This window comes from Callorhinchus milii, unplaced genomic scaffold (assembly GCF_018977255.1).
Source record: "Callorhinchus milii isolate IMCB2004 unplaced genomic scaffold, IMCB_Cmil_1.0 Scaffold16, whole genome shotgun sequence".
Lineage (NCBI taxonomy): Eukaryota > Metazoa > Chordata > Chondrichthyes > Chimaeriformes > Callorhinchidae > Callorhinchus > Callorhinchus milii.
The window spans coordinates 15,365,285-15,379,077 of NW_024704757.1; the positions used below are offsets into that span (position 1 = coordinate 15,365,285).

General features: G+C 37.5%; 1 protein-coding gene across 1 annotated transcript; it reads left to right on the top strand.

The window, feature by feature from the left end:
• Positions 1-360: 360 nt before the first annotated feature.
• Positions 361-12,405, top strand: pemt (phosphatidylethanolamine N-methyltransferase; the record flags this gene model as incomplete). The annotated part of the gene is given in 5 exon segments (XM_042341255.1): positions 361-476; positions 4,829-4,974; positions 8,035-8,146; positions 10,764-10,838; positions 11,139-12,405. Coding segments are annotated over 5 exon segments (504 nt in total), but the record flags the coding sequence as incomplete, so codon positions are not given.
• Between the last annotated feature and the right edge of the window lie 1,388 nt (positions 12,406-13,793).

Genomic DNA, 13,793 nt, shown 5'->3' on the forward strand with positions numbered 1-13,793 from the left:
GAGACTTCTGGAATTGTCGGTGCATTGTTATTTTATAATTTAAGGACACATTGATAGGTAAACAACGGCAATTTAGTCGAGAGCCGTTTTCAGCTCTCATTTATGAAACTGAAAGAAAAAACAATTATAGTATAAGTAAACTTGTCAATATCTGTCTGTTATCGATACTTATGCTCAGAATGGAGATTGATGATCTTTAACTCAATTTTAAAATTTCCCAGTTGAAACATGGTTGGGGACAAACTTGTTGGCCTCTGTTTCCATTGTTGACTCTGTTATTACGAATGCATTGTTCAACTACAACTGAAAGCGTTTCACTCGAGACTGATCTGGTGTATCTTGCCCGTTTCTATTTGACAGGTAGCTCGGTGGGAATACAGGACCAGATCTCTGTCGAGGCTGTTCAGCTCTTCTGTCACTGCATGTTGCTGTCTGGCAGCTGTCATTTTACTGCTGAACATGTACAGAAGTCATAGGTGAGAGCGCGAGTAGTTGTTTGTAGGAAAGCGCTCAGGGATAAATTCTCAGGTTAACATTACGGTGGAACTTCCAATTGTTCATTGAGACCATGTATGTCATGGAGTCGATTAGAAAAATGATTCTTATTATCGTGTTGCATGAGACAAGTATTATGACATAAATTGCATGCTCTAAATAACGATTTGGATTGGTTAATCTTTTGATTGGATGCTTAAATATGCTGTGCAGAATCTCTTATGTTTGGTCTTTTGAGTATCAAAGTTCAATGTCTACATGTCTGCTATTTTACCTGTGCGGCAACAGTTATCCACTTGTGTTGGCCACTCATTTATTTTATTATTCATCCTTTCATCCTGCCATTTGTAACAAATAGATGATCTAGAAGCCACAATCACAGCCACGGGTTTAATTTTGAGAAAATCATAGATCAGTTTGTGCAGCCAAAACCTTGTACAGGATTGATGACAGTTTTACCATGCACAAACTGAGTGCCAGCAGTGAGTCATACCAATGAAGGACAACAAAATATTTCATAGCCAATAACTTGAGAGCCTTTATCAGAATGATGATAAGATTATATTAAGAGATTACTTCAAGGCACCTTTATCACCATGTGGCCTCAATCTCTTGTTAAGGCCAAATATATAAATTGGCGTTACATTAAGGGTTTGAACTGAAGATCAACCTTACAAAATTTTTCTTTTCAGTGACCGTTTACTCAGAAATTCAAAGTTAATTTAACAAACATGTTTCATTAGATGCAGATGCACCAAGGGAATAGACAAAATATCCTTTCATTCTTTGTGTCTGAGATATGCCGGTATTTCAATGAGGCTGCCCATTTCAACCATGTAGTTTCTATATTCATTAAAACTGATCAAAATCAGTTTTCAATGATATGTTCCTAAAATTCAATGTAAGAACTACTGTGCTTGCCTCTTTTTTTACTCCTTTTCAGACTTGCCCAGATTAGAGTGCATTTTCAATAAATTGGAAATCTGATTTGCTCGGTTTTTATTCTGCATGCTAATTACTATCTGCATCAAGAACATACTAATACCAAGAACAGTGAGACATCTTTAATGCCTGATAATAGATCCAGGTTAACGCTACATATTAATTTTGTTTCCCATCTGTGTTATCTTACTATCTTTTCCTTCTCTGTTTGAATTGGTTTAACAAACTCCATTCTGCCACTGAGATGGACAGATGACCAGCTTCCCCTCTCTCTCTCTCTCTTTCTCTCTCTCTCTCTCTTTCTCTCTCTGTCTGTGGGTGTCTCTGTCTGTGTTTGAGGGGTGTCTGTTGTGTGTCTGTTTCCCAATGAGTTAAAACCCCTTCTTAACTCTCCGTTCCTCTCTGATCAACTTTGGCACCAGCTAAAGTAACCCCATCTCGTGAAAATTGTGGGGTTATAACCTAATGTTCAATCTCTCCACTGTGCAATATGTGTCACTAAGGCAACAGTACCTTCAGAGAAGAATCTTGAATTTCTATTCACACTGGAAATGCTGAGGAGAAATATTAAAGACCGTGTAAAAGGGAGTTTTCAGTAATCAAGAAGAGAATTTTAAAAAAAATTAATTTGCATTATTAGTGCGTTTGGCAATTACTGACTCCCGTTTACCAAATTAAAACTGAGTTCAACCACTGAAATTGCTGAGCTATAATAATAATTTAAATTGGGCAAACCAGAATGTTCTTTAGGCTCGGAAATTAATTGCACATCATTGTTACACCCACCAGCACATTCAGAATAAATAGATACCATTGTGTAACTTTAATAAAAACTGCAGTGATAGCCAATGTGATTTGATCACCTGCTTTAAAATACTGAAAGGCGTGATAATAGTAGATATCAAGCGATTTCATTCTGATTGTGACCACAGGATTAAAGTGCAAAATAAACAACTCTCAAATCACAAAAGATTAAAAGAAATGCTTTTATTTCCCAATAAAGGAGTGAAAGAAAAACTGCCAGTAAAAGTAATTCATAATCAGTTGATCAACTCCTTTAAAGGAAGCGCCAGATAATTAAAAGTTTAAGAATTAGATTGAAGTATATTAAGGATACTTATAGGTAATGGCATGTTCTATATAATCTATTGGTTGTGTGCTCTTGGAGGTTATGACATTTCCTGAATGCAACTGATAGAATTGAATACTCATGGGTTTTAAGATTCAGTTAATATCCTGAAGTGTTGCTCAGTTATGTTGAGGATAGGTGTCAAGGAGAATATTCATAATGCTTTATGTTCTTGTAGGTTTCATCTACATGTTAGAGTGCTTTATAATAACAAATTGCACTTATATAGTGGGAGTTTGTATTTTACTTACAACCAAGATCTTATTTACGATCTCATTCAATCACAGTACAAATCACAGAGATTGTTATTTTTCTGAATTCTCTAAAGTGCTTCTCCAAATATGCCGATTGTGATTCATTGTGTTGCACATTCTCCAGTAATCTCCTAGAGATAATCCAATTATTAAAGCCTCTGGGTTAAAGGCCCACTCTAGTCATCAAAATATGCTTCACTTTTACACGGAACGTGAGAACACCAAGTTTATTTTCTTCACAGTGGTGACACATTTTGATGTAATATATACAATGTAATTGGGTGATGCAGGTACTAACCTCTATCCGCTTACCCTGGAAAGTCCAACATTTTGATAAAAGTGATAATATAGACACAATTTTAAAAAAATAGAAATAAAGCATTGAGATAATTAAAGAACATGTCAGGATGTTTGCAAATTTACTATCAATTGTTTTACTTAATGGAATCTTCATGACAACACTGACTTATTTATTTATAGGAACATGGGAACAGGAAATAGCAGGAAAAAAGTGGTGATTTCATCTTGTCATTCGAATGAGAAGATTATTTTTACAGTAATGTCAATGGGATGACAAGCCACCATGTTAACAATTGTAAGCTTAAAGTCACTGAACAGCTACAGATATAGCCATTGAAAGAAAACCATCACTTGGTGGCCATGAACAACTTTAACAGCTCAAAATTGAACCATTTAAATAAAATCACAAAAGTGACCTTGAAGAGGACTTCAACCTGGGAATTGGTGGGCTCTCACCTAAGCTATGTTATTGGCTTTCCAGGGGGCTCGGAGGAGGAAGTGGATGGGTGATAGTGACTGCATTATCCGATCTCAACCTATAGCTCTAATAACTACAGAGGGACTCTGTTCTCTCCACCAGTTTGTTTCACCTTTTGCTGCTGTAAAGCAATGGAACTGGAAGATTTGGACTTTCTCCTCTCATTTACAAGCTTGGATTTTGCAGGAAATCATGGAATTACTGAGAACATACTGTCCAGCATTTGCATTATTACAAGCAGAAGAGCTTAAGTTGTCAACAGATAGGCAGCCGGTCGCAAACCCCAATTATCCCAATGCAAACACTGTACAGTCATGGGTTTGAGGAAAAAATTAAAAGCTCAGTTCAAAGATCCAAACTGTGAGCTTGGTTACACAAGAGTAATTTATTAATAAAGTTATTTTCCATAAACATCTGGGGAGTAATTTTCCAGTGCTGTGTCACAGACCTTGTTGAGTGTAGAAAAGACTAATTTTGGCCAACTGCTTTAGGCCTGGTAGTATATGTTGTTACATCCCACATGCAGCACTAGTAAACTCTAAAATACAAGCTGGATCCAATTTTGTTGAATAAACCTTTCCCCCTAATTAGCAGTATCAGAATTGAGTGCTGCTATTTTGAGCAAGACATATGTTTTTAAAGCAAAATTTCCAGGGTAATTTAGTATTGAAGTTTTTTGGTCTATTGCTACCCACCTTTCCCTTGGCTTCCAACCTTAGTTTGAGTGCTAAGCCATTCTTGTTAAGCACCTTTGGGATGCCCTCCTGATGTGAAAGGCCCTATATAAATGTAAATTTGTATTGTATTTGATTTTAAATCAACAGCGGGTGACAATTCCTGCTTTGTTGCTGATGATTAGCATAATGCAACACTGGAGGCCCCATCACTTCCTGCAAACCTGTTAAAGTCATTAATATTATTATTAATAATTATTCTGTGAATAAATAAATACTTCCTGGTGCATTTATAGTGTCAAAACATCTCAAAGTGCTTCACAGGTAATTGCTGACATGTGTAGTGTCTGTTTATTTGTAAGGAAATTGGCAGCCAACAGTTTGGCTGCTGTGGGAAACTGATTGTCACAACTGCTGCAATTCTAATTTTTTTATATGATATTTAGTTTGTTCATTACAGTCTGTTATGATTTTAAATCTACTTGAAGACTCACTTTTTTTAAAGTTATGACCAAATAAAAATGTTTTATTTGTTCTGTCTGTTCTTTTCTTGTAGTTTTGCTGAAGCGATGAAGATTCAGCCAAAACTTGAGGCACTTGACAATGCTGGGGCTTTTTATGTCGGTCTTGGATTCCTGCTTCTCGGCACTGTCTTTGTCATAAGCAGCTTTTTTGCATTGGGATTTTTCGGCACATTTTTAGGTGAGAACCTCCTGTTTGTCTTATTGGTGACAGTATTAATCATCCTGAACTGAACCTGAAAATTAAATTATTGAGCATTAATTTGTTTTTGATGAACATATGCACTGCCAAGTATAATGTGTCATGTTTGTAGACAAGAGACACATTTCCTATCCTTGTTTTAGCCTAGTAAACCAACTAAAATTTTGGGTTGTTCAGGGGCAGTTTGGGAACAGACATTTGGTACAAAATCCCTGCCATGCTCCAAAAGTGTTCAACTATCTTGACATGAGTTGCTGAAGGGTTCACCGAGACTGATATGAGACACTAGTTATATTTCTCACCCACAAAAAATCAATCATCTGACTTTTTAAAGCAAATATATTGTGTTCTTTCAAGATGCTACAGAGTTTGGTAGAATATTGCAGCAGCTTCAATGTGTCACTGAGTTAATTTCACTTTGCAAGATGAGCCCATTAATGACATAATTTACACCATGGACGGTATCCCAAATGAGAATAATACAGACTTAGACTGAACAGCAAAAAAACCTAACACAACTGAACTCATTGCAATGTTAAACATTATTTCCGTTTGTAATTCAGTACTTTTCTATGGAATCCAATTACTGAGTTCTTGTGTGATAACCCAGTGGATAAATCTGCCAGTTATAAATAGTGTCTCTTAAATCTCTTTCAATTTCTGTCTCCTAATGTTGTTCTCTGCCTCCTTTTAAATTTACCAGAGTAACTTAATTATTGTAGTAACACTGCTGTGCTTTGAAGTAAGTCATTGTACATCGAGCCCCTGGTGATTTTTAAAATATATCCTGAGGTCTCCAGTAGCTAATTATTACAATTATAGTAGTTAGATAGCGTAAAGCAGCATTTTTTTCTGTAAAGGTTTGTAGGTTGTTTAGGATTGTTCAATTTATAAATATATAGGTTAATCTTATTTTTCTTTAGAAATCCCCAGTCATTATTCTTTAGTCTTGAACAACTATGTGCATAATTCCTCTGTGGTTTGTTCTACCTGAAACTGATACAAGGATCTTCAGCAACAAAGCCACAAACCCAATTTACATGTAGAGTTTATATATTCCATTGACTGCTGCTTTCCAGTCTCTCTATGTGATCTTGACGCAATATTAAAACTATCCTTAGAGGAAAAATCACTCTCTTATGTGGAAGAAGAAAATGTGTCCCAGGAAAAGCGTAGAATGAATCAAATTAAAGCAGAACACAGGATAATAACCAACCACTTAGATCAAATTAGAACTCCCATTTCTGAATTTTGACTTGTCATGAGACACTTGCTGGATTGTCATTACTGGATGTGTTATATAGATGTTACATGGACCAGTGGCAGGTTACGTGCAATGTTATGAGCCTTGACTAACTGAATTGTTTAGGCCACTGATTACAAAATGATACTGACCCTATTCTGCACTGTGTTACGTATACTTATTGTCAGTATGTTTGATGCACTCCAGAACAGTGCCAGCAGCTGTTGCTCTGAATTCAAATAAATTTAATTATTTTCCTGCTAAATGGTGTGAGGCTCAGTTGCATAGGCTTAGCCATGTGGCATGATTTGGTATGTGTCCCCTCTGGTATATCACTGCCTCGTTCGTCACATTGCCCTCTGCTTCCTCAACCTGCAGCCAGATCGTCAGCAAGTACTGCGCAGATAGGATCTTGCAATTTCAGGAGATTGCTCACTTGACTGGAAACTATAAGTGAGTAACTGAGAAATCAGCAAATAGTACATTGAGGCCATAACGACATTGGGCAGGGATTGTTTTCTACCTCTCCCTCACCCGCTTACCCCTAAATTGTCTGCCTTTGTTCGGAGGTGTGGAGCAGAATTGGGCATACATTTACATAGACTGTACAACATGGAAACAAGCTATTCGGCCCAACTAGTCATGCCAGTGGTTATACGTCGCAGGAGTTTCTACCTACTCCTTACTCCCTCCCATGCCCTTCTGTGCCTTGCTCCGTTGTGTATAATCTGGCTTGCATATGCACGTATACTAGAATCTTGAATTTTTGATCTGCTGGGCAATGGAGAACCAGTGAAGCCGAGCAAACATGGTTCTGATGGGCCCAGCAGAGCCTGGTACAGAAGAGGACACGAGCTGCAGAGTTCTGTGTGGTCTGCAGCTTGTGCAGTGTGGACCTGGGAAGCTACAAAATAAAAAGGTGAAATTCTACCCTTATATAGTGGAAGAACTATTAGCCCGTGGTGATGCATGCATCTGAAGAACACGCAATATATGTGTGTTCACATTTGGTCAGATTTCCCCCAAGAGAATTTGTATGGAGGTTTGGGACATTGTTAGTGGATTGTGCTTGTTTTGGGAATATAAAGGGCAGTTCACAATATACAATTAGCAACAATCTCAAGATTATCTCAGATTGTTGCTTGGGACGGCTGCAAACAAATGCAGTCATTCACATTCGGGCATATGTGTAACACCTTCTAAAAAACTGGTATTTAAATCAAAAACAAAATTGCCAGATCACCAAAACTTTTCACGAGCAGACCTTTTTGGGGGAGTTTCTTTTTTCAAAAAGAACAGGTGCAAATGTACCTCGAATGTGATCTCTCGACTCGCGCTGGTGTTATACCAACCAAAGCTAGCAATGAAAGGGGGTGTCGTAGCTAACTCAATGCATGCCTTTTGCTGACACCATCAGAATCATCCTCAATTGTCCGAAACTGCAATTGATAATTGTGCGTTGCATTGATTTTCTAACCCTAGAGAAACTTCCAATAATAATTGCAGGATTTTCCAGTAGGAATTTCAGATTTAAACGTTAATGGGGGGGGGGGGGGTGGTGGGGGTGTAATCCATTTCACCTTCCCATGCCCAGTAATTTCATCAGATCAGCCATTGCAAACAGCAAATGCAAAAACCTTTATATATTTTATATCTAGCTATATTGATGTGTTATATGTGCAACCATATATACAGTATATATAGAGCCTTGTGTTCCTTGATCTAAACAACTAAACTAAAGAAACAATGAATGTGTACTGTACAAAAAAATTTAAATTACTGTATACTTTTCACAGGAGACTATTTTGGGATCTTGATGGAGGCCAAGGTAACAGCTTTTCCTTTTAATATAATGGAAAACCCGATGTATTGGGGGAGCACACTAAACTACTTCGGCTGGGCTCTCATGTATGTATATCAATTAAATCACTATCCTGTATATTCCTTCAGTTTCAGTGTTGCTCTCCTACCTCTCCCTTTCTCAGAAGCACATTTCTTAAGCTGCCTTTGCTGAAGCGTGTTTTCCTTTGAGTGACTTTCCATTTCAAAAGCAGGTCAAAGTGATCATTCAGTCCAGTGTTTTATTTTTTACCTTTCACAGGTACAAAATAAAATACTGCACTGAATTTAAAACAGAAATGCACTTTGCAATAGCTTTTATGTATTTGACCATAGAGCCATTTTAGACTTGAAGACCTATGTCGTAAGTAACAAAGTACTATTTCAGAAGTGAACAGTAAATGTGCCTATTTTCTATATTCAATACAGTAGTAATAACAATTTGATATTTCCCTATTCAAGCCACTATAACATGCTCAGATTTGCTTATCCACTGGTTGTCAAAAGCTTTTCTAGTAGCCAAATATGCATGTCTGTTCTGCTATGTTTAGTCTTTTACTTTTAATGAGTTACAATAACCTTTTATGTTAATAAAACAATTTTGGTGGCATACTTCCAAAAATGCGCTTGCGTTTAAAGCGTATTTGTTAGCATTATCGTATAATGTTTTAACAATTTATGACTTAGTTGTAAAATGTTGTTTGGCTTGTACTCACTCACATTATTTTAGAAAGGCAGTAAACTGCTGATAAGTCGACGCTCCAAGGGAAAAGGGCTCAGGGATGAGTTATCGGGAGTGGTGAGTTAGGCATATGTATGAATACATAACTCTGCTGCAGTGAAACCAAGCAGTTCAGTAATCCATTTGTTGAGATTCTAGGTGAAAAGCTGTAGCGCAGTGAACCACCAAGTGTAGGAGTGAAAGTAAGATGAGTTTAAAAAGTGGTTAGGTACAAAGGAATGTTCTAACTGTAAGTCAGAGGAGGTTGATGGGAAAGCCTGTCGAGTGATCGTTTCAAAGAGAAGAACAGGTAATTCCCCAAACCGTGAATAGTTTGTTCTCTTTCTATTGCTGTTGGAGCTGCATTGGTTTTCAGCATTTCCATATTTATTTAAGATTGCAGGTATCTGCTTTCTCTCGCTCTGCGTTCTTTGCATAGCATGAGGTTAATATTACAGCAATAAAGCTAACTCCTGACGTTTGAGTAGTTTAGTTACTGTAACATCACTGTTTGTTTTACCATCCTCGGCTGTGAACTACATTTCATCAAAATGAAGAGAGTCAGAAATGTTGCATTGTCTCCTGGCGCTGTGAGGGTTAAAATGGGCTGCAACTTTGCTAAATGTTGACTCATCTCAAGTTAATATCTTCATTTAAAGCATTGTCTTAGTCGTACATCGTTTGCAACATGTGTTCCTTACCCAGCCTGGTCACAATACTCTCTCGAGTTGAGAACAAACATTTGGCGGCACATTCCTTCTGCAATGACGTCAAAAATGGTGCTGGTCATAGGGAGCAGAACATTGTCAGCGCCTCAGGGTAGCAATATACTGAAACATCTGTTCCAAAGATGCATTTAACCAGCAGCTAAAAACATGTAGAAATCGCATTAAGCGTGCACAACATTCCTTTCCAAATATTTACTGCTATGTGGGAAGTCAATCGACTAGAGCTCTTTCTAAGAGGATTTTACCAGTAAAGTTAATTAGTTAATAAATAAACAATATAATAAAAGTGGAGTGACACTAGAAATAAAACACAGCGAGGTTGCTAACAGGTGAATCCTGTCAGCTGAAATCAGCTAAATACTCCTCTGAATCCTTGGTTTCAATTTATTTATTTGCGACAAATCATACAATTGATAATTATTATTGCGAGGCGCTTGGAGGCATTATTTTAAAATGCGAGTTCCTCCATACAAGAAGAAAAATAATAAAGAAGTGATAATAATTTGGTTACTCAATCCACGACTGTTTGTGGGGATACCTGCTGTGCACAATTGGCTGCCACGTTTCGTCCACAAATGTACAGTCACTGCACTTTACAGTATATGCTGTGAAGCGCTTTGAGACGTCTAGAAGACGCGAAAAGCACTATATCAAACGCAAGGATTATTATTATATTGTTATTGGTTGGGAATCTCTCCAGTTTGAGCTGGCTGCCCATACCTGCCCACTTGTAATGGTGGGGTTCAAAATTGTGTTTGGGACAGAGTGAGATGGCAGAGCATACAATATGTACCCACATAAAGTCAGCTTTAAGTGGTGGAGTCACAAAACAACAGCCAAAGTAGCAAAGATGTGCAGATGTTCCAAGGGCAAGGGAATGAATAAAACCTTGTGGTTGTGCAATGGTTTACAAACCTATATGATAACCTTGGCAGTTGAGTTCACGGGAAAAAAAAAGCAGTATTTTATCGAACCAACTGCAGGAGATAAATAAAATAGGTCATGGAACTCGCTCTGGTTGGTTCCTGTATAACGTTTTGCTGATAATATCGACAGGCACTGTACTAGAAAAGTGTATCACTGGGACACTGGGATGTACTTAAGTATAGTTGAATGTTCTGCTATTTATTTGACAAAGTAATTAATTTGAGGCACCGCCAGTTAGTATGGTACAGCAAGTAATCTTGTCAATAATCTCTCATTTGTTTCTTTTCCTCTATGCTGAAATAATTGGTAGGCACGCAAGTCCTGCTGGATTGGTCCTGACGGTTTGGGTGGCTGCAGTCTACAAGATTGCTATTATGATTGAAGGGTAGGTATTGCTGCATATTCAGGGCGTCTGATTTTCGTTTCTAACCCCAAAAATGTTTTAAATAAGCAACCTACTGATATGATGATACTAATAATAAAAAAATCCTTGCATTTTCATATAGCGCCTTGTCACGCCTTCGAGACGTCTCAAAGTGCACATTTTATGAGTGCGCATTTTACACAAGCACATCTTTAGTTTTAACCTACTTTTGAAAAGAAGCATTTTATCATTTTGTTCAGTGAGAGATGAAATTGTTACCCCCACCAAATCACACATTTGTTACTTGTTTGGGAATTTTAGGCCATTCACAGAAGAAATCTATCGTCAGAAAGAGAAAACTGTGAAGATCAAGTGAATGGGTAGTGGACATTGACAAGAGGACACTTTCTAGACTGCTATATTTCCTTCAATTTGGTATTCGTCTGTCATTTGGTATTGATTTTTTGTTGCACACTATTTGATGCTCCACAATGTATGATCTAATTTTCAGGGAACAATAAGCTTTAGTATCTACCACTACTCTATACAGATGTTAACTTGTGTCATTATTCAACACACTATTGATTGTTTTGAGTATTGATCATGTAATTATTTTCCAACTTGTAACTGAATGAGTCGCAGAAATGATGATGTGGACTTTAATATACTTTAGTAGACACCGCCTGCTTCCTGAAAAAATAGTGATTGTGTTGCAACTACAGAAGAGATCGAACCAGCTTTTAGTCTATCCTGAGACCTACATGGTCACTGAATCAAAAATGCCACAAAATCAATAAGATTGGTCATTGCATTTTGTTATTCCACTGATAAATTGATAAGATCTTTGCTGGGTGCAAAGGTTAATGATCTGCTATTGATTCCTCCTGAAGCTTGTGTAACTGATGGCAATATAAAGCATTGAGGCTACCCTGTTCTTTCCTTGGTTTGGAACAGTTACTTGCCAATTCCACTAACAGTGCGTCCATGCTTCAGTTTAACAAAGATGCTAAAAAATTGATGAAAGTTCTGATGAAAGATCCAACTCGAAACTTGAAGGAGCCTTTCCCTCTTTGATGCAGTTTCAACTGCTGACAGTATCCAGTGTTTTCTGGTTTTATTTCTTCATTTCCACTGCATTCTCCGTTTGTTTTCAATCAACACAACATGACGCTTGAATATTTTATGCAGCTGAGCTTTTGATCTTTAACTTGCAAGTGGAATCATTGAAAGTTTACAGCACAGAGGGATACCATTGACACCGTTGTGTCTACACCGCTGCAAGCTCCCCTACTGTAGCTGTCTGCTCCTATCCTTTCCCCCGCTATTTCTCTATAACTATCAATGATGTGCTATTAGGTGAAGCAAACCTGCAGTATTTTGTTTCAGACTGGTCTAAGAGTATTGATATGGTGTAGGTGAATGTGGTCTTGTACATGAGAGCATATGCCAAGGTATAAATAATCAAGTTGTGAAATGCTCGTGAACAACTCTTATGAAATTCAGTAGCCAATTGCACAGACACAAGAGTTATTGACATTGTTCATAGAAAGCTTCCAATCAACATTAAATTATCAAATTTGATATCACACCTCAAGAGCATTGCGTTTGTTTTTACCAAAGAAAATTAGATTGGAAGCGGCATGATACAGGTCTTTAAAGAGCTGTAAAATGATGAGAGAAAAGTGAGCAAGCTATTTGAATAAACAGTTAGAGTGGAACTAATTTAAAATAAACAAGCCTCAAGCAAGAATAGAGATTAGAAGAAATGTTTCCCTCCATCGTGGAACAGACTTTCAGTGCTGAGTCAATTAACTCCCATCAAAAATTACCGATAAGTATCTGCTTAAGAACAGTATTTCTACCAGGGAAAGACATTGTGTTCCCTGTTAGTTCTAATGAAGGTCTGTGGCATCCTGTTAATTGAGATCAACTTTTCGCACTGCATTATTTTGTCAACAGTAATTAGGTCTTAAGAAATGTTAACTTCCTGTGAAAAGGTTGCGTTATGCTCTCATCTATCCAGCAACCACTGTGAGGGAAGAGGCAACCAGAATTTATAGCCTGCATACGCAAAATCCGTCCAAAACATGGAGAAAAACATTTTTATTTTAGTTCTGCACAGAATGGAGAGAGAAAGAAGGATTTTTACACCAGCAATTTTGTGTTACTGACTCTTAAATTATCTACTTTCCAATGTGTTGGATGCTGTGTAGAGAGAACCTACATGAATACAGCATTTAAAACCATCTCCATCAACAAAGCTCCTCCGCTGAACGTTTGTCATTTCTTTCACTGTCAACTTAATAATAATCCTTGCATTTGAACTTAATGATAATGAACTTAAGTGGATATACTGAAATGATGTGGAACAAGAGGCTCTTTCGGCACATCTGCTCCAAAATCTTGTGTGTCTGTGTGTTTGTGGAGTCCTGTAGCTCAGTGGTTAGAGTATTCGCTTTGCAAGCGAGAGACCTGAGTTCAATTCCAGGCAGAGGGCGAAACCTTGGGCAAGTTTCCTTACTCCACACAGAGCCTAATAATAATCCCTTCAAAAACCAAAAACAATAATAAATTGGTCATTTTCAATCTATGACTGTTTGTGGGACATTGCTGTGCGCAATTGGCTGCCGCGTTCGCCCACAAATATACAGTCAATTCACTTTACAGTGTGTTCTGTGAAGCACTTTGGGACGTCCTCCCAACGTGAAAACCGCTATATCAAATGCAAGGATTATTATTATTATTATTAGAGCTTCTTTAGAGATTGGTGCAACAGGTTGGCTGTTGAATTTCAGTCTCTGATAGGTGTTAGATATTATGGATGATCACATTTACTGTATGATAACCTCTTTAAAAATGTACTTGACTGAGAATTCTTCAATTGTTCCCCTTTCGAAGTGGTTGCGTTCACAAAAACATATTTCCATCAGAGACAGTAAAATAAAAAGCTCCGATGAAGCTAATTAATCAAAAGTA